At 42.9% G+C, this 21,121-nt stretch overlaps 1 protein-coding gene across 1 annotated transcript; it reads left to right on the top strand.

Annotated features, from left to right (window-relative positions):
- Window positions 1-2,008: 2,008 nt before the first annotated feature.
- LRPAP1 (LDL receptor related protein associated protein 1) lies at window positions 2,009-12,921 on the top strand. Its single transcript, XM_074147637.1, has 8 exons — window positions 2,009-2,217; window positions 5,098-5,242; window positions 5,627-5,751; window positions 7,125-7,245; window positions 8,176-8,334; window positions 9,921-10,003; window positions 11,724-11,900; window positions 12,212-12,921. Exons 1-8 carry the CDS (start codon window positions 2,038-2,040, stop codon window positions 12,275-12,277), a joined length of 1,056 nt encoding a protein of 351 aa, XP_074003738.1. The 5' UTR covers window positions 2,009-2,037; the 3' UTR covers window positions 12,278-12,921.
- The last annotated feature ends 8,200 nt before the right edge of the window (window positions 12,922-21,121 follow it).

Here is a 21,121-nt window from a genome sequence, read left to right as displayed (position 1 = left end):
GGGAGTGAAGCACTTGGGCCAGGACACACAGAACGATACCAAGTGGTGGCCAGTTGACATAGATGTAAGGGCACGGGAGAATGAGACCCAACAAGCCAGCACAAGCAAACTAACAGTGCTGCATCCCCTACCTATTTCTAAAAATGTTCCCAGCGTAGCTCAAAAACTCAAGCAAAGAAATGAACAAAGCTATGTACAACTACATTCAATACAAGAGAAAGAGTGGGAACCTGTAAGAGTTTATATAGCATGGAGGTTGAATTTATTTGCAGAGAGCCTGAAAACTCAACCAATACTTAAATTTGACAGACAAGACGAAACCATCTGCTCCAGAATGACGCAACATTACATATATACACTATATCAATGAGACTAAAAGAAGCTCTAAATCCTAAAATTGATGTGGAGAGCTCTGCAAGACATAGGTAAGGCTGATGGCCTTCTTTTCCCCTCATCATTTCGCTATATTTCAATGTATACTTCAATGCTCACTTCAATTGCTCTTCAATGCAATGTATACTGCAATACTTTTGCCCACTTCTGCAATTTAGTCTTAGAGCAACAACTTCTAGGTTCATATGACTGTGAATCTCTGCATTGACTTTGGAAATTGTGGAAGAGAGAAGACAAGATGTTTATATTGCTTACAAGGCAAAAACGAGAGTCCAGTAAAAATCCTCCCAAGGACATTTTCTCAGAAATCTCATTATAGTTTAGGCAATCTATTTGTTTTCATAGGACTGATTTATAATGCATGAAGGCTTGGTGTTGACAGTACTACAGAGCTATGCTTTAATTTGCTCAAGGTCACACATGAGATCTGAGGTGAATTTATGAAGCGAACCTTAGCCTCCACCATCAGCTAGGCTCAGGAAAGCAACCCCACCACTACCTTGCTAAACAAACTCTACACAGAAATTCCCAACTATGCCAAAGACCTTGTACTACACAAGCTCCGCAGTGTGCAAAAGAAGATTCGTCAAGAAGACATGAGAAGGAACAGCTTTCTTCACCACCTTCCCCTCAGAAACACCCACATGGACTGTGTTATGCATCTCCTGCACTTCTTTCATAGCAACATTCAATTTTAGCAGATTTTTTTAAAACCAAGGAAGATATATACCAACCCTGGATTAAATATTGGGCATTTTTGCTGCATCATGGTTTTTTTAATTAATACAGCTTGACTGAATCGCCTCCAAAGATTTCCCATTGCCTGCTGCTCTTCACGGCTGGCCACTTGAGGAGGAAGCACTGTGAAGGGAGGGTGGTGACATGCAGGATGGGGCACACCTGCCCAAGAGCTGTACTCTCAGCACACTCCATCAGCCTCGGGGCTGTTCCTGTAGGTCACCCCTTGACCCAACCTACTAGTTTTTACATTTGCCCCTGTCCTTCTTGTCCCCACACCATCTAACCCTATGTGCTGTCCTGGGTAGGAGTGTCCTCCACCACCACCTCCAAAGGAGGACAGAGTTCTTCTTCCCCTCACAGGGAGTACTGGGGAACTGGTCCCCATTCTTGCCTCCCACCCTTCCTGAGCTGCCTTTTCTTTTTCTGTACACTCTTGAACACTGTGCTAGCATCTAACAAACTTTGTTTGATCAAAGGGGTGGTGTTCAGACCCATTATGTCCCCTCTTCCTCGAAGAGCTGACAGCAACACCTCGCTGAGGGACACACTGACTGCAGGAGAGCGTTCGCTGTGCTCCCTACAGGCTGCAAAAAACCCCACTCACAAAAACTGCCACACCCAGCGTACTTCCACATTTTGCGAAGCAAACACTGAGGAGAATGACATGGGCCCACTTGAAGAGAAACAGCCCAAACCTAATTCTTCTCACACTACCCAGACCGCAAACCAGACACCAGATTTTCGACCTAACCCAGTTTTTCAGTCTGTTATTGCTACACAAACATGCCATTTCCCTCGCCGATGAGGGCGCGGACCCCTCACCTCAGCGACCGCCCGCCCGGGGGCCTGAGGGGGGGCGGCCGCACGGCATCCCGGGACTTGTAGTTCCCCGCCCAGCGCGACATGGCGGCGCCGCGGGCTCTGGCGGCTCTTGGTGCGGCGCTCCTCCTTGCCGCTGGCGTCCAGGCCAGCAAGTATTCCCGGGAGGCCAACGAGGGTTTGGCGGCCGCCGGCGCCAAGCGGCGGGAGGCCGGGGAGTTCCGGGTGGTGAGGCTGAACCAGGTCTGGGAGAAGGCGCAGCGGGTGAGTGAGGCGGTGCGGGAGGAGCTGGGACGACGGCGGCCCTCCGAGGGGGTGCTGTGGCAGAGCTCTGAGGGGGCACCCAGGGTCGGGCTTGGCCGCTTCGGACACTCGTTCCCTGTCAGCCGCCTTAGGAGATGGGAGGCGCGGCCCGGGCGGCGGCTGGAGTGGGGGGCCGGTGTGTGAGGAGAAGCAGAGCCGGCCAGGCTCGGCCCGGCATCGCCTCCCCAGGCCCCCGGCTGGGTGTTGGGCCTCCGGTCTGCGGTGGCTTTGGTTTGGTTTTCAGGCCTGGGTGCGCCTGACGGGCAGCTCAGAGCGGGACCCTCACAGCCCCGCTCCCTGGGGGCTCTGCGGATCCCCAGGCGGCTGGGAACAGCGGTGCTGTGTAAGGGCTTCTCTCCGGAGGTGTCTCCTTTCCCTTCTCCTGCCATGTGTACCTGTGTCATGGGAAGTGTTGATCTGCCCGTGTTTACATCCAGCAGTTAAACATGCCCAGGAAGTGGAAAAGAGAGTGAAGTCCATCTGCTACCATGGAGTATCTGGACTGGCTCCTGCACTCTCTGGTGGAATGCTTTAGCCCTTTTCTTAAGAGGTGGGATGCTCTCATCCTGTCCTGTCTGAAGGCAGTGGCCTTAGTTCCTCCTTTGCACAGCACAGGAGCTCACTGCACAGGAGCGTAAGAAACCCTCCACCTTGGTGGTTATGTCACCTATGATATTTCATTTATACCAAGTGATATAGTCACACGCGAGTGGACCAGCAAATGGGTATCACCGTTCCCAGATAAGAGCCTTAATTTTGACAGTGATACTTGAGTTTCTCTCGCTCTGAGCAAAAAAATGTTAAAGTGAAAATACAGTAAAAAAGACTTAATTACAGCAAAGCAGGACAGCTCCAACAGGAGGGGAGGAGAGCGCACTGCACACCTGTATTCGTGCCCTGAATATTGTGAAGCATGGACGTTAAGAGTCATTACTGGTAAAGGTTCAGGCAAAGGAATATCGTTGATATTAATCATGGATTTCCTGTATCCTGCATAGGCATTCCCCAGCCTGAGCGATTGAATTGGAGGCAGGATATCCCTGAGTTTAGTCAAAAAATAGAACTGCTGCCATGATACTGCCTACCCAACGCGCCAAAAGAAGATAACAAAAATACTCTTTGCCTCAATGGGAGAGGGATGAGATGGGGGATAGGGCAGTGTGTGGTAATGAAACTCCAGCTGTGAACTGAGAGCTGAAGAAGAATCAACATGGAAACTAGAAATAAACTATAATGATAGTTTTGTTAGTTTCCTCTTATTTTTCCATTTACAGACTTTTTTCATTTTCATACCTGGATCTTCTGGAATTGAAATTTGAGATGCTTTACGTCATCTATGTTAAGATCCTAAAATGTAAAACAAAGTTAACTCTGTCAGAATAAAGAACTAAGCTTTAGTAAATTCTGTATGCATGAGCCAGATTTTAGAGAGGCAACACCCACTTGAACTAAATTTGCCACCATCTAAATTTCACTTTTGTGTACAATTGACACCTAGCCTGCATTTTAGAAAGTGATTTTTCAGTATGTCTGTGCAAGGTCTGGAATAAGAGGGAAAACTAAGCCTGTGTGTTAGACCTACTTTGAAATTTTTGCATGTGCCAATGCTGCACTCTCTTTCCTTCATTTTGGTAGTGGTAGACGTAGTACTGAAAATAAGGAGCTCCTTTGTTACGTAAGGAGTATGTATCATGTTTTACATAAAAGGTGATGGTGCAATTTAGCATTGTAATGAAGAGCTGGATGAGCAGCCCTCCAGAAAGCCCAAAAACATTACTGAGTGGCAGCCAGGAGCTGGAAAGCCATAATTCCTTCCTGTTTCCCTGAAGGAGGGAGGAAGAAGGGGGGGTTTCATCTCTTTTCATAGGTATATGTGTTGTGTAAAAACTTTGAAAAGTTATTTTAATACAAGAGTACTTCTTAGTCAGACCCCAATTCTGTAGTTACTTGAACCAATGACAAGTGTGGGTTTCACAAGGTCTGTGATTTGGCCTGCTAGTCTCTTAACAGTCCAGTCTGCTGTTGCCATTCATGTAGTTCTAGCATCGCTTGTTATCAGGGCTTCCTGGGCGTCCCAGAGCAGCAGTGGGCTCCAGAATCTAGGGTATGTTACACCTAAAAAACTTGTAGTAAAGAACCATTTCAGAAGCAAGGGTGGAGGTAATGACAGTGCAGGTAATGATTGTAGCCAGGCAAACAATTATTGTAATGTTTCACAGATTTCCAGCACTCATTCGAAAAATTGCCAGGTACCTGTCTTGGATGTTAATGTTCAGGCAGTATAAAGAGTGAATGTAAGGAACTTGGTGCTTGTTATTTAATCATTAAACTTTTCACCTCTAGTTAGTTATTCTAACATTTGACTGATGTTAGTAAAGTGATGTGGAGCCTTACCTGTTTAATTAATTTTTTACATTCTTTGTTATTGGTACAGGACATTTTTAAGGTAGCATCATTTTTAGAAGGTGGTCCTGTTAAAAGTGGGAGAACAATTCCATTTAAATATTGCTTGAAGGAACACTGAAGAAAGACACAAATTTTTAGCTGTTATGTAAATTCTCTGTTGTCCAAGTAGCTGACGAGCTGAGAGAGAAGGCTGCATGATCACTCTCTGTTAGCACTAGTACGCTGGGGACGTAGCCATGTTCATAGGCAAGAGATGTTATATGTGCAGTAGCTCATACATGAAGGCCCTTAAATTCAGGTGGATACATAGCATTAGAGTAAAATAAAAAAAAAGCTGTGCTATATTGGCTACACATCTATACTGGCTTCTGAGGTAACACTGCAGCAAGAGGTGACTCCATATAACTGAATGCAACCTTTCTCTGTTCTTGTTAGCTTCATCTCTCTGCTGTGAAACTTGCAGAGTTGCACAGTGATCTAAAATTACAAGAAAAGGATGAGCTAAGCTGGAAAAAACTCAAGGCTGAAGGGCTAGATGAAGATGGAGAGAAGGAAGCCAAACTCAGACGCAACTTGAATGGTAAGGTATATCTTTGAAAGACGCCAAACTTAAGACACAGATTTAATGGTAAGGTATATCTTTGCAGAAGGAGTTTAAACTTTGCATCAGAGACATGCATGTTTATTGTGTTTGAACCATTAAGTAACAGGTTATCTTTCCAGACACAGAGCACACATGAGTTTTTTGGAGGTCAGTAGCGAGCTGCAGGAGGCTAACAGATTCCTTTGCTCCTGATGGTTTCAGAAGAGATCACTAAACCTGGGACCTCTGTACCTTAAGCTGTTAGCTTTTCCACTGTGGACTGCAAAATCCAGCTCTACAAGTCAAGGGTGTAGCCAATCTCTCATCTTCTATATATCCGTAGTTGGCTCTAATGTTTTTGTATCTTCTATTCCTTTGCAGTCATTATGACTAAATATGGAATGAATGGAAAGAAGGACTCTCAACTGGTTGATACCAACTACATTAAAGATGGTACAGAAAGTGATACACTAGATGATCCGAGACTGGAAAAACTATGGAGCAAGGTGAGTAAGGTTTCCAGGATCTGGAGTGCAGGAAATCAGTGTTTCTTCATTGAAGTGTCTGTGTCTTCTAGAGGCCCCAGACTTGGAGTTGAATAGCTTTGCTACTCTGCTTTTAAGTAGTGGCCAAGCTATTATGCTCTGTAGCTCGCGTCTTTGTGCCATGAGGGCATCTCACCTCCATCCAGGTCACCAGGGGTGGCAGGTTGTCTTTGCCAAAGAAACACCCAAATCAATCTGCATGGAGGATGAGATCCTGGGTCCACTGAGGACAGAGTTTTTCCTCAGATTTCACTGAACTCTTGATTTCCTGTTGTGTGACTATTACACTGTGGGGTAGTATAGCTATGGTGTTTTTCTTATTGCTGTTTCTGGGCTTTTTTTAAAAGGAGCATTTAAAATAGAACCATTTCATAGACTGTTTAAAAGTGAAATGTATAGCGGGGGGTGTTAAATAAAGAGTTTCTCAACCTGGTATAAAAGTGACATTTCCAGGATTTGCATTAATGCATAAAAAGTAGAAAGTGTACCACTGTCAGTCTGGGCAGTTAAAACTGGTGAAGATATAATCTTCAAAAATTAAATAATTGAAGTTTTAAGAAACAAGTAGTCAGGTAAAGCAAAGAATTCTCACACCAGTCTAACGCAGTGGTAATAAAGCAGAAAAAAAGCTTTTCTGGATTTTAAAATGTTACTGTAACCAGGTACATCTCTGTCAAGGGACATGACGTCATGTGCTTGGGGGAACAGTAAAGTGTGTTAGATAGAAATATTTCCTAAGCAAAAAAAGGGTTGAGGCTGAATAGGTATCAAAGACATTCACTTTTGATCATGCATTGCAGCAAATAAGCCACCAGATTTGTGGATGGTGCTCCAGCTGTCTGACCAGTGCTTCCCTAGTTGCTAAAAAGTAGTTCAGTAAGAAACAAATCACTGCAGAGCAAATACACAGCAGGATAAAATCTTCACTTGCCAGTAGAGTAAGATTAAGTAAAGACTGTGCTTAATACTAGGCTGCACCCCTCAGGCAAACAGTCCCCTTATAGTTGCATATGGAGCTCCATGGCCCTTATTTCTGTATTACATTTTTTCCCATAGAATAGAAATGACAGACACTTTTCACTGGGTAGTCTGTAGCAAGTCTAGCTTTATAAGTCTGAAGCAAACTTCCCTTTGACGTGATTAAAGCCACCATATCCATCAATGTCTCAATGCTGACCTCATGCTAATATAAAGGGATTTAAAACAAAAGATCTTAAGGAAAAGCTGGACTTCATAATTTTCTAAATGTGGTGGGAAGTAGAAAGAAGTTTGGCAGTTGAGTGCACTTAAAAGCACTTGGCCTGGAAAGCACAATGAGCTCACGTTTCTTTCAGGCCAAGACCTCTGGGAAGTTCTCTGATGAGGAATTGGATAAGCTTTGGAGAGAATTTAAGCATCACAAAGAAAAGATCCGTGAATACAATATTCTGCTGGAGACTGTGAGCAGAACAGAAGGTGCCTGAAGATTTCTCTGGTGTTTCAAGATCAGTACCACCCTTTTCTCTGCACATTGCCTCCGTTGGTACCAAGTTTCTTTGAAACTCCTGAAGTCAGAGCTTCTGTCAGAACAGCTTGCAGATGCTGACATTTCCAAATGCTTGCTGTGTTTAATTCTGCATTAGCTGCCCAAAAGTCTTGCCAGCTAATGAAAATGTTGCCATTTCAGTTTTCTGTTTTGGCCTGTGTTTCCAGCGGGAAAGATACCATCAGATTAGCAATGGTGGCCATAGTATATTATGCAGCATGCGTAGATCTCTGCTGCAAAATGTGGTCCTAAAGTCTACAGAACGTGCATGTTTTATCTCACCAGCTGGGAGCCCAAGAGGATATACTTTAATATCTTGGGCAGTGAGCCTGAGGTGTATTAAAGCATTGAGGATCTGAAAACAGCTTGCTTTACTAATCCTAGCTACAATTGTTAGAGCCAAAGTATTCTAAAGCTTACAGGCAGTTTGATGTTTGCATTGTAGAGTCCAAGCTGGAAGCTGCTAGAAGTCATTTCAACATCAGATGTCCTGATTGGTTCATGAAATACCCAGGGAAGAGGGGACAGGACTTGTCAACCATCCCTGTCCCAATTCCTTGGGATATTGCTAACCTAGGAAAATATGAACATTTCCTTACTAAAATCTTGGCTGGTGGCCAGTAGGGGTTAAAAGGCATTTCTGTAATACCACCCTCCAGAGCAGTGAGGGCCATTGATCTTAGTATTGACCTGCAAAAGGAATTACTGCCTCTTGTAGAGTGGTGTGGATGCTTTATTTACACTGAGCTCAAATGCTAAGAACTTACTATCTTTTATTCACCTCAAATCTGGAGGATTTCTAGAGCTTTTGACCTAGCAGGATTTGGCCCACAGTCAATAACACTTCTCTTCTTCAACAGATATCCACAAAAATGTTATCAACCCATCTGAAGAGAACCTGGTGAAAGAGGAAATCTTGCACAACAAACACAGAGAACTCAAAGACAAGCTAAGAAGCATCAATCAGGGGTTTGAGCGTTTGCGTAAAGTCAGTCACCAGGGATATGATGCAACCAGTGGTATGATACAGTGGATTTTATGCTTATTTGGGATTAATTTCATTTTTTAAAAAATGAAAAATCAGTGGGCAAGTAGTAAGATGTAGTCACAGTACATGGTGTGACCACAGTGGGCTGAAGAGATACAGCCAGCCTGTTCTATTTAGAAGCCAACGCTAGAAGCCTAATGAAACGAGTGGTCACAAGTGGTGTCCCACAGGGCTCGGTACTGGGGCCGGTTCTCTTCAACATCTTTATCAATGATCTGGACGAGGGGATCGAATGCACCCTCAGCAAATTTGCAGATGACACCAAGTTGGGCGGGAGTGTTGATCTGCTGGAGGGTAGAGAGACTTTGCAGAGGGATCTAGACAGGCTGGCTGGATGGGCTGAGACCAATGGGATGAGGTTCAATAAGGCCAAGTGCCAGGTCCTGCACTTGGGTCACAACAACCCCAGGCAGCCCTACAGGCTTGGGGCAGAGTGGCTGGAGAGCTGCCTGGCAGAAAAGGACCTGGGGGTGTTGGTCGACTGTCGGCTAAACATGAGCCAGCAGTGTGCCCAGGTGGCCAAAAAGGCCAACAGCATCCTGGCCTGTATCAAGAACAGTGTGGTGAGTAGGACCCGAGAGGTGATCGTCCCCATGGACTCGGCACTGGTGAGACCCCACCTCGAGTACTGTGTCCAGTTTTGGGCCCCCTACCACAGGAAAGACATTGAGGTGCTGGAGCAGGTCGTCCAGAGAAGGGCAACGAAGCTGGTGAGGGTTCTGGAGCACAAGTCTTACGAGGAGAGGCTGAGGGAGCTGGGGTTGTTCAGTCTGGGGAAGAGGAGACTGAGGGGAGACCTTATCGCTCTCTACAACTACCTGAAAGGAGGCTGTAGAGAGGCGGGGGTCGGTCTCTTCTCCCAAGTTACAGATGATAGGACAAGGGGTAATGGCCTCAAGTTACGCCAGGGGAAGTTCAGGTTAGATATTAGGAAATATTTCTTTACTGAAAGGGTTATCAGGCGTTGGAATGGGCTGCCCAGGGAGATGGTTGAGGCACCATCCCTGGAGGTATTCAAGAGAGGAGTTGACATGGTGCTCGGGGATATGGATTAGTGTTGGGTGGTGTGGTGGTGTGTGGGGGGGTTGTGTGTGGTGTGTTGTGTGTGTGTGGTGTTGTTTTTTTGTTGGTTTTGTTTTTGTTTTTCATTGGTTGGACTAGATGATCTTAAAGGGTCCCTTCCAACCTAGGTGATTCTGTGAAAGGAGAGGGAAAATCTATAAAGAGGGTAGTTCTGTCTTCCATGCCCACATGAGAAGGGATATTAACGCCTTCAGCCCCAGGAGGGCAAAGACCGCATGCCGGGCAAGCAGTGCAGTTATTCAGTTACTAGGGTGGTTTTTTTACTTTTTAAAAAATACTTGCTACAGCTATACTGTAGTTCTAAGTTAAGTACTTGGATTTTTCTCCCTTTTCATCTAGATAGTAGACCTCTTAGTAACATAGTGCTTGATATATCTGTGTGTATGTATGTGAGAAAGCACGCATATCTTTAATAGAAGCTGGGCATAAAAGCATTGTGTCTAGATTTTCATTTAGTGGTATGTGTTTGTTTAGAATTTGAAGAACCAAGAGTGATTGATTTGTGGGACATGGCCAAATCCGCCAATTTCACTGAGAAAGAACTTGAATCTTTTCGGGTAAGTAGAATTCCAGTTAGATATTTTATGGAAAGATATTTTCCCACGTAGAGAAACACTTGATGTTGCTTGGAGTGCAACCACTTTTGTATTGCTCTTCAGACACCGTAAAAGAGAGTCATGCTGCTTTCTTTGTATTTAAGATATACAAACATGTATGTAGCTAGGTCCCTTCCAACCTAGGCGATTCTGTGATTCTGTATGCATGGTTCTGTTATAATCAGCGAAATGAAAATTCTGATCCTGTGAAAGCAAGCGTTGCATATTTTAAATCTTTAAAAGTTTAGGCCCTGCTTATTTGTTTCCCTCTCTTACTGAATCTATTAAGGTAATTACTTCTTTGGGAAGCAGTGTACTCTATATAGCCAGCAATTTCCCTCTCATGCCCACCTCTTGCACCATTAACTTCCTGTGGTGGGGCTGTGTGGAACTGATCCAAAAGTACCCAGATAAAGACTGCTTTTCAAGGAAATATTATAGAAATTAATTCCTGTGGGTTTCTTTAATTCAAATTGTGTTGAGATAATAAAGGCTTTTTTTCATCTGACTCTACCTGTTTATCAGAATAGATTTTGTTTGATAGCCTGGAGAAGTAACTGTTCAGGCCTTCTTCATGAAATTGTGTCTTCTCCTGACTAGCCACCATGCCAACTTCATAAGGGTTTCATAATGAGAAATGCAAGTGCTGCTCAGCTGGTACATCATCTGAAAGGAGCAGCTAAAATGATTTACCAGGGCAGTAAAACCCCAAACAGATCCTGAATGGAGTATGTAAAACAGACTGGGATGTTCTACAGCAAAAGGAAACTATTTTCATGTCAGAAATGTTGAAGACAAAACCCCTTTGCGTTAAAAACTGAAGATCTATTAGGATGATGGATTTTTATATATTTTTTTTAATTGTCTTGAGGTGAGAGGAATTTTGTCAGCCACCGGGACTGAAACACACCAGTGACCAGAATTAAGTGGGCTCTGTCAAACACAGATTTCACTGTAGGGTTTGTCTGAGTTTTTCTGGATGTAATGCATCAAACTGTATAACAGTTTGAACTGTTCGTATCCTCTTTACAGAAGACATGTCCTAAGACGCAGAAAAACTGAGTTTACTGTTTGAAGTAGCAAAACATAACATGCTTTGCTGGATAGAGACATTATGCATTCTGTGGTCCCCTTTGCAGCGTACCAGGTTATCTGAGGACCATTTCTGATAAGTCCTCGAACACCACAGTTAGTCCAGCCACTGTCTTTGGGACAAACTAAGAGGTCTTTTTGTTTGTTAATTAATTCACCCTATTTCAGATTCATCATAGCAGACTGCAAACCCAGAAAATGTTTAAGTCTGAGCAGAAAACTGAGAATCCAGGACCTGATTTTGAAAGGAGGCTTCTCTTAAAAGTTGTCTGTGTCCCTACAGACCAGTCCACTATTCTTATGTATAAATTTTTATTTGGTACTCACTCCTGTTATCTCCTAGCACCTCACAGCCATCAGCAGTCTCCCTTTGAGGAATCTGCAGTGGGACTTTTCAGCACCTGCCTCCAAAATTTGGTGTCTGGGCGGTGATGATAATATATTGTCCAGACATTCTTAAAAAGCCGGGAAATGAAAAAGCTTTCTGTGCTTGACTTAGTAAAATAGCATTAGGGATGTCCTGGCAAGAAAAGATAGAGGAAACTTTGGAAAGAAAATCCTGTGAAGCTGTGTGTGTTTTTTGTCTTAGGAGGAGCTGAAACACTTTGAAGCAAAAATTGAAAAACACCATCATTATCAGAAACAATTAGAGATTTCACACCAGAAACTGAAGCATGTGGAAGGAACTGGAGATAAGGATCATCTGAACAGAAACAAAGAGAAATATGCCATGCTGGAAGAAAAGACAAAAGAATTAGGATATAAGGTCTGTATAAATCCAGTGTACATACATGTTGAAAGTTTAACTCGGTAGCAGAGGGTATGTAGATTATCCAGTGCTGATTTTCCATGCAAGTTGAATGACTTCCAGAGGGGGAGTTTAAGGCTCCATGTGCTCCATGTTTAGTACAGGATATGCATAATTGTTTTTTATAGACCTAATTCTAAAATGCCTGAGTATTTCCTTTTCTCAGCTCTTCCTGTTGTCACATATACCCACAGCAAAATCTGAATATGTGATATAGATAATTCATTGTCTTACTAAAATTTGTTTGGTGTGTTTTGTTTTTGTGCTAGGTAAAGAAGCACTTGCAAGACTTGTCCAGCAGAATCTCTCAAGGTCTTCAACACAATGAATTATAAAAAATTGTTCTCCTTCATGGGATCAATCTGTTAAGACAAAACAGAAAATGTGGTTTTTTTGAACACGATTTACCAAGGAATCCTTCTGAAATAGTAAGGATTGAACAGGGTTGTCCTGTGAGAAATGCATTTTTTGGTCCACTTAATTGCCAGTTTTGTATTTGCACTATCAAATTAGATGATTAGTTTTTAAATTTAAGTTGTATATCTTGGATGATGTAAATCGAGTAACAGCCTTTGAAATAAGCAGTCATGTCAAAAGGAAAAATATGTCAACTCTCAGAGGAATCCTGCTAGTAAAAAAAGTACTAATCTGGTGGTCGAGAGAGGTATTCTGATCAATGAAAGCAAACACTGAGGTACAGGAAGTTAAAACAGAGGCCAGGAAAGTCTTTTATTTCAATGCCTGGCCTAATACATTTCCTACTGATGGTAACGAAAATATTTCTACTGACTTTGAGCAGTGGCTCAGAGCTGCACTGTATATGAATCTTTCATGTGAGAGGGGGAGGAAAAGTAAGGAGGGAACAGGTGTTGAGGTCAATTCACACAATTTAGTTATAGACTAACACAGCTGTAGTTACTGAATGTATGTGTACAATTATCTTGCTCATGGTTGCTTGATTTTGTTACACTTAGTCATTAAAAAAAACTGAACAAGATACTGGTGAGGCTTTGGGGTTTTTTTTGTCTTCTCTCTCATTTAGTGAGAAGTAACCAGACCTGGGTTTTGAGCATGTTGCTTATTCCTTTAAACTAAAGTTCACTCACACCTTAGTTTTTAAGACAGGAGGGATAGTTTTGCACCATGAGAACCTGTCTCTATGTTCTGAATAGGCAAGAAAGCTCTCTGCAGCAGCTTCCCTTTGAGCATGTATTCCAGTACAATCCCCAGTAAAGATGATTATCGCTTTCCCTTTCAAGACCAGATTTTTCTGTGTTGCATCAGAACTTTGGCAAACATTAGCCATCTGGGTTGAAATTTTCTATAATAATGCCGCTGACCCTTTGTTTCTAAGGAGTGTTTCACATGAAACTGTTCCAGGAAGAAGGTTAAGGCAGAGGTCCAGTGAAGGTAAATCATTACAGCTGCATGGTTAAGCAGCTCTGTCACTCACGCATTGCAGCACTGTAGTATGCTGCATGAGGAGGCTGTCCTCAAGCCTCGCTTGCCATACCTCTTTCATGAGAAATATTGAAAAGGTCTGTTCAGTCAGAATCAGCCACTCTATGAATGATTTATGGGGTTCCTGGGTCCATGGTGGGTTAAAAGTGGTATGATTCTATTCATAAAGACTATTTTGGAATGTGCAAGTGATCTACCAAAACTGTGGCAGCAGTCTTACTTTGAGATTCTGAATATCTTTGCAGCAGCAAGCTTTCTTTTTTATTTTAATGTAAGCTAACAGTTGTTTATATTCCAGAGAATTGGTCCATCACGAGAAACAGAGGCAACCATTAATTAGAAGTCATCTTAGAGATAGTTCCATTCATATAGTTCATGGTTTATGTCCCCTTTGGTTGGCACAGGAGGGCATAACAGAAAGGATGTGCTTCTTGATGAATGTCTGAGGAATTGTGGATTAGCACAGGGGGCTGGATTCACAGAACACATAACCAGGGTCAGATCAGCAGCGATGATGCCTGTCTCCAAGTGCAGAGCTGCTCTGTAAACAGAGGTGGTGGCTGTACCATGCGGTAGTGGCTGCACCATGTCTTTACCCACTGCGCCATGGGCTCAAATTAGGCTCAAAGGCCAGGTAGACTCCAGCAGAGAGAACGCTTGGCAAGGGCTTCAAAGTACTAGAGACTGGCAAAATATTTACATGTCACAGTAATTTCTAATTGGGAACAAGTCACAGATCATCAGTGGCAAAGGGTAGAGACTGGGGTCAGTACAGTCACCTGTAGTTATTTGACACCGCTGTTAATGAGTTGTCGGGCCCAAAGATTGTTCACAAAAATCTAGAGAAGAAGAAATACTAAACAGCAGCGGTTGCTACCTCTGAATCCAGCTTCCCCTTGAAATAGTCTGTAGCTGAGTTAGGTCTGCAACAGCACAGAGAAGACATTAGGAACAGTAGCGTTTCCTGTTGAGTCTCTTTGGGGCTTTCCCTGCCTCTTGAGATGTCAGGACATTATACAGGCTGGTGAGTTTTAAAGTCTGATTTCACCTGTTTCTATAGTCTGTGCCTTCCACACATCAATATATATATGGGTCAGTTACTTATTACAGATTTTAAGCCTCCAAAGACCATTCATGTGGCCAAAATAACAAGAGTGGGTAGTCTTAGACTAAAAAATAGCTTGAGTCACCACTTTTGTGTTTCTGTAAATAGCAACAAAAACTCAAAGCCAAGAAAAAAGGTATAAATGAAATATGCCCACAGTCCTGTACCTAGTGGAAGGTGAATAATGGAGTTTATAGGTGAGACTGCATGGAAGAGACATCTGAATAGGAAAGAACTAGCAGCTTTTAAACAATGGTTGAACCTTCTCCTCTTCCTAGCTGGTATTTTATCTGATCCTTTTGTAATTATTCAAATTACCCAGTTTTTCAAACCACTCCAAGAAACAATTTGAAATACAAAAGTAGGAGCAGAAGAAGGAGGAAAGAACTGCATTTCTTAGGAAACAAAAAAAAAAAAAAAAATCAGAACATTTTAAGCTTTATACAGTCTGTCAAATTCTGCCCTGAAAAAGAACCTCAGTTTAAATAAGCTTGTCAGTGATTTCACATAGGACAGATTTTATTTATTAAACAAGTTAGGTGTGGAAATGAGAGGGAAATAAATGCTCAAGGCATTAAATACAAAAAAACCAACCCAGTCTTTCTTAAAATAAACACTATGTCCTATATGCTGGTAGAGGAGCTTCAATCACCTCAATCTACCAAGATAAATAAGGAATAGGCTCTACGGCAGATGCATTTCTGTAACGATTTCCCCTCTCCCCTCCCAAGGGATTTTGATGCCTAATAGATCAGGCAATAGCCAGAGTATTTAAATTCACCCAGCAGAGATCATTTACATTTTGTAAAATGAGGTTTCATCTGACTTTCCAGCCCCACCAGTTCCTGCAGGTTTGGATGTCACTGCTCAGGAGCTGATGGAAGCAGGATCCATGGTAGGGCTCGCCTCCTGCCTCCTCTGTGTCGGGCTCCTCTGTGGGGCTCCCTCTGGCCAAGGTAATACCACACTTGCACAGAAGGTGATGGGGAGCAAGGGGCAGAGAAAACAGCTTAGCTTCCAGGATGTGGCTGCCTCAACAACTGATCTCAGCTTCAGAAGGGCTTCATGCCCTGATGTGGAGCAGAAGGCAGCTCCCAGCAGAAGAACAGGCAGCACACCTATGTGTAGGCTGTCTGGATCCCAGCACACAGGGTCTGCAGCTCTGCTTAAGCAGGTGTCTTACCCTGCTGACCTTAAAGGGGTCCTAACCCAACGTAGGTTCAGTTCTGCCATTTTTTCAGTAGGTGAGTTGAGGTTACACTCCATGAAGGAACGCAGGTCCCCAGCCAGGATCCAGCATGCCACGGTGCCCAGAAACCGGAGCATTGCCCTGGGAGCCAGGCTGCTGAGAGCACCTCTGCAGGCCCTAGCCCAGGATCAAAAGCCCAAGCACAGTGTCCAGCTCACGACTAACCCAGGCAGAGGTAACACACAGTTCACATGCCCGGTTCACAACATATTCAGCAGCTGCAGACCTTTCCTGTCATCGTTTGGCACTGCTTCAGAGAGGTTTGGGGTTGGGGTTGGTTTGTTTAAAAAGGTATCATTTCACATATCAGTTAGTAGTACACAGGCAGTTCTACAAACACTTTTAAATATAATTTTTCTTCCCATACCATTTAATTAGAAGACATAAATAAAAAAGTTGTGAAATATAAGCCTGTAGATGGAATAGAACATTGCTTTCAGTACAAACAGACCCGCTCATAACAGAGAACAGGGAGCTATGAAAGATGAAGACTGCACTTTCCATATATGCTGCGTTATCTAACAAACAGCTTTTAAATACCAGAATCAACATTTCCAAATACAACACCCATTTAACACATATTTCAGGCCATTCACCTAGCACCTGTTCAGAGAAGCAGGTTGTTAATCTACAGAAAAAAAGACTATGGGTTTCTTTTACTAGTATCTGCAGGCATAAAATAGAAGTGCTCATAAAATCTGTCCATTTGAGCAAAAATAAATTCATAAACTCATCCACAGTAAATATTTCCAGATGAGCCATATTTATTACATCAGTGTAACCCATCTGCGTTTATCAAAAGCCCTTAATGCACTTATATATATAAACATTCATGTATATTATCCCACCACTCAACAGAAGAGCACTCTCCTAAATCAAAAAGGAAATAGTACACAGATATTAATGCTTAATATATGAATGTGAAAACAATGGGTACATTAATATAGCATGTAGATGTTCTGTTCCTTCACTGATGTGTGAACCTATCAGAAACCTGCACACATCTATTTGAATAAAATTAATCCTTTTCAGTCTCACAGGTTGCCTGTCAAGAATTCCTCTACTGGAACTTAAACCTGGTGATTTCTGTACGGCAAAGTGAGCGTGGATCTAATTCAAGACGACAGCTGAGGCAGAACCATTAACTGAATGGCCCTTCAATAGGGAAAGAGTCCATTCTCCAGCCTCAGTTCAGATCCAAGTTCTGGAACTCCTGTTTGCAATCCCAAATACACCCAGTCACAGTGTAAGGAGTTTTCATTCATACCAGTTCCTGATGCCATTGATGATCTGGTATTTGTTCCATTTTGAAGTTCAAGAAAACAAAAGGGGAGTGAGAAGAACTATGTGCAAAAAGTGACTTCTCCGAAAGGAGACTTCAGTTCAAGAACTTGGGAATCTGGGGTTACCGCTCATTTCAGTTCAACAGCAGACTCCTGGCAGTGGGAAATTTTTGAAAGGAAGTTTTCATTTTATACCTTGTTCCCAATCTGTACCAAACTGACACAGATTCTTACAGAAAATTCCAACAGCCTGAACACCTTCCACACAGATAAGTGTGGCCTGGAATACTTGATTTACCCTTCTCTGAGCCCTTCCTCAAGCAGCAAATTACCACGATCTACACAGGACACGTATGTCTTAGACAATGTTTGCATTAAAGTCGGTTTGCTGGTGTCGCTAAACCCTTAGCACTGATCGATTGTTTCAGGTCTTGTGCAAACTGGCCCTCGTTCCCCTGCAGAGGAATGAGCTTTGCAGAACTGCAAAACAAAGGTTTCGTTCATGACTAGTTATTAATTCAGGATAAGAACATGATTTTCCAGAGATAATCTTAGGAATTGTCCTAATCAGAAGCCCAAATCAAAGTACTGCTGCAGCACATAAGAAGTTACAGAAGAAATCAGAGTAAACATATTTAACCACAAGTGTACAGTGAAAATAAACATGAATTCTCTTCAGTTCCTTCAAACCAAGGAACAGAGCAACTCATCCTATTCAGCTTTGACCACTTAAAGCTTTCCAGTGACACTGCAGAGACTGAGAGCAGGGGCAGGTAGTTCGCTGTTTTCATGTTGACAACCTTGCTGCTTGGCCACCAGGTTTTGTTTTATCCAGTTGCTTCTGGCTCTTCCTGCGCTGCTCAGGGCAAGCTCCATGCCGGCATAAAGAGATACAGGGTTCCCGTCACAGCTCAAACCCAAGATGTGGCCAGCTGCAGGATGTAACTTGCACCTTGACAGCTCCCCAACCAGATGGACAGCAATGAGAGGGTGCAAACATGTTAAATGTCAGTGTAAAAGAGGGCTTGGCCAGAGATACATGTGCTGAAAGTAGCATCTAGTGTCAGCAAATCTCAACAGCAACCCACTCGGGATTTCAAGCCCAGACACCACGGGAGATGCGTTCTCCCAGCTATCGCTTGTGGTCACTAGTATCGTGCATTCACCATGAAAAGCACAAATATGGCAAAAATTCATCTAAGACCAGTTCCTGGGCTTTCAGTAGACCTGATCCACCCCTAGCAAATCTCCCAGCTATTGTAAATAACACTGGCTTAGCTGAATGCAAAATGGGGTGCACCTTCATGTCACGTCAGGGTGCTCTCTGTGTTGTAGCAGGGCCCAGCTCCCACTGTCCCTCCCCCAACGTACACAGTAAGCTTTCATATACTTTCCACAGAGGAGAAAAACCAGACACAGAGGATAATTCCCTCCAAGGTCTAGACTGCAAGGACCATGAGACACACTCCCTCACACGTGGGGCATGGCGGTCTGCCTCTTCAGAGTGGACATCAGAAATAAGCAATGCTAGAGAGGGTGCCAGCACATCTTCTGTTTGACCAAGGATCAGCCCGTACCAGGAAACTCCACTTCCTTGCTACAGCCACACTTTGTACCAGAAGCAACAATCCAGCCAGCGGTCTCCAGCACTGGTCCAAACACAACATTTTACGGACTCAAACACTGCTTTTTGTCACCTTGAGGCTGTCCTTTTCTTCTGTCAGTACAATAGCTGGCCAACAAGGACAGCTCTTGCTTTCCAGCTCTCTGCTGACCCCTGCCTACTTCTCCATCAGACTCCCCATATGAATTCTTCCCATGCTTCCCGGTTTGTGTCCAGGACTGCTGACTGCTGGCGGTAAAAGGACAAAGAGTGTTACAGCAGCCAAAGGCTGGCCTCGAGGTACATCTTCCAACTGCAGCAGGGACACTGATGTGTGATGAATCCAAGCAATTCATTACATAATAAAACTTCAGTATCCAAAAGGCCAGATTTCCTTCCGAGCATGCAATCTGCCCTATTTTCTGTATATGAACTATCCATAAATTGCCAGCTCAGCCCACAGATGAGTAAAATTTAGCTTATACAATAGCAGATGCTAGGGCTTTTTTTTTTTGCCTTTTTTTGCCTTTTTTTTTTTTTAGGGATTTCACAACAGTATAATGTACTGTAGAGACAAATTAGTGTCATGCTAAATCTGCTTTCTGATCCCACCCCCCGCTACACATTCCTCAAATAAGTTGACGCCTATTATTTCAGTAAAACAGTGATGTTACATACGCCTCTGTGTACACAGTGGGATAATAAATCTGAATTATTTTTAGATGCAGACAGTTGTTTGAAAGCAAGTAAGTTTTAAAGTTAACTTCCACTTACCCTAAAGTTTTTACTAAACTCAAAGCTTGCTTGGCAGCTGCACTTTCCTAAACCTGCCCACTGCCTTATAAAGCTATTTATTGTATCAGAATCCAGGATGTGAATTGCATGCATTTTCCTGTCACTTATGTTCCAGCCTTTCAAAAAAAGTCCACAGCAGCACTGGCTTTAATCTGTAACCACCTGATCATCACTGTCCAAAGCCTCCAAGTAAAGCTGCCCTGAAGCCCATCATCTGTCAGGGAAAACATAAAACTGAACTCATCAGAACCCATCCACATTCTTTAAAAATAGCACTTTTCCCTTATTTTACTCACCTACGCCGAAAAGACACACATTTACACAGCTACTCCTTACAAATTCCATTTAATAACTTCTAATTCTTCCATCCTTACTCTGTTTTGTTTGCTCTTATTGCTGCATGATGTTAAGTCAACATTTCCTTTCAACCTAGATTGCAAAATAATGTTTGTAAGACTGGCCAAATGAAAGCTGAGCAGCTTCCCATATAAAAGATGACATAAAAATATAACAGCACTTTCATCTGAAAAAAAATGCATAATTTTACCAGAATTGAGGGGCTAGTAACCCATAAAATTCTGTGTCTTCTGCCTGTGGTCATTTTAGCGATGGTATGTGTGTTATCCCAGAGAAGATAGAAAAGGTGCTTACCAAGGGGTGCATGTTTCAGCATCTCATAAAAACGTGTAATCACTCATAATGCAAATTCAATTTGAGTGTAGTTTTCCAAGCTGCAGTAATTAAAACTGTTTTCTTTACAGCAGAGAGGAAAACGAGGAATTTTTCCAAGCTATTTGCTAAAAACAACTCTTGGGGCAGATTTTCACACACATTTAGATGCCTAAAGACACCTAACTGGCATTTTCCACCATTAGGTGTCAGAGTGCTATTAAAATCCAGGCAACTGTTTGCATTGTTGGGCAACTAAATGCCTCCAAACTCCAGCCCTCCATCCCGCAGCACATGTTAACTTGGAGAAATTCCATCAGCCAAATACTTGCCTATAAAAATGTTCCATAATAACTTATGAACAACGCCATAAAAACTACTGAAGTAATAGTTACATTTGGCAGTAACCTGCGGAGTAGGACCACCATAAAGAAAGAGGTATGTACACAACACACTAGCAGTTATGCCCTAACACTGCACGTGTTGGCAGCATGTTTTCCCATCACTGAGAGCACTTCTGCCATGATGAAGTACTTCAAGACCATCTTATAGAAGTATCAGCCACATCACATTGTTCTGTTCTTCTGGTAATTAATTCCTCGTATTCCTGGTCAGGGCAGGAAGAGGTGCTAAATTAAAAATGATCAAAGCCTTCATTTGTACCAGCAGATGTTACAAATTACATTTGTCTCCAAAAGCGTGGGAGATCTTTGGGGGTTTTTTTGCAAAGAGTTCTGAATCTGAAATCATCACAAACTGTATTTTAGATTACTTATGCACAAGTTTTATGCGAGGCATGTGAATAAACCCCTAACTATTCCTACATTAACAGCGGAACCAGAGTTAACCCATGGAAGCTACATGGTGAGCACAGGTCTGCTCATATGATAACGGTTTGACTTCCATTTTCCCAAGCTCGCCACTGGAAATAGAAGGCACATTATTTTACTTTTTTAGGAAAAAGGTTTTCTGTGAGCTCCTGTTATTCAAATGAGAAAACTTTCATTTCTTCAA

This window comes from Numenius arquata, chromosome 5 (assembly GCF_964106895.1).
Source record: "Numenius arquata chromosome 5, bNumArq3.hap1.1, whole genome shotgun sequence".
Taxonomy (NCBI): domain Eukaryota; kingdom Metazoa; phylum Chordata; class Aves; order Charadriiformes; family Scolopacidae; genus Numenius; species Numenius arquata.
This window is presented reverse-complemented; position numbering and strand designations above follow the sequence as displayed.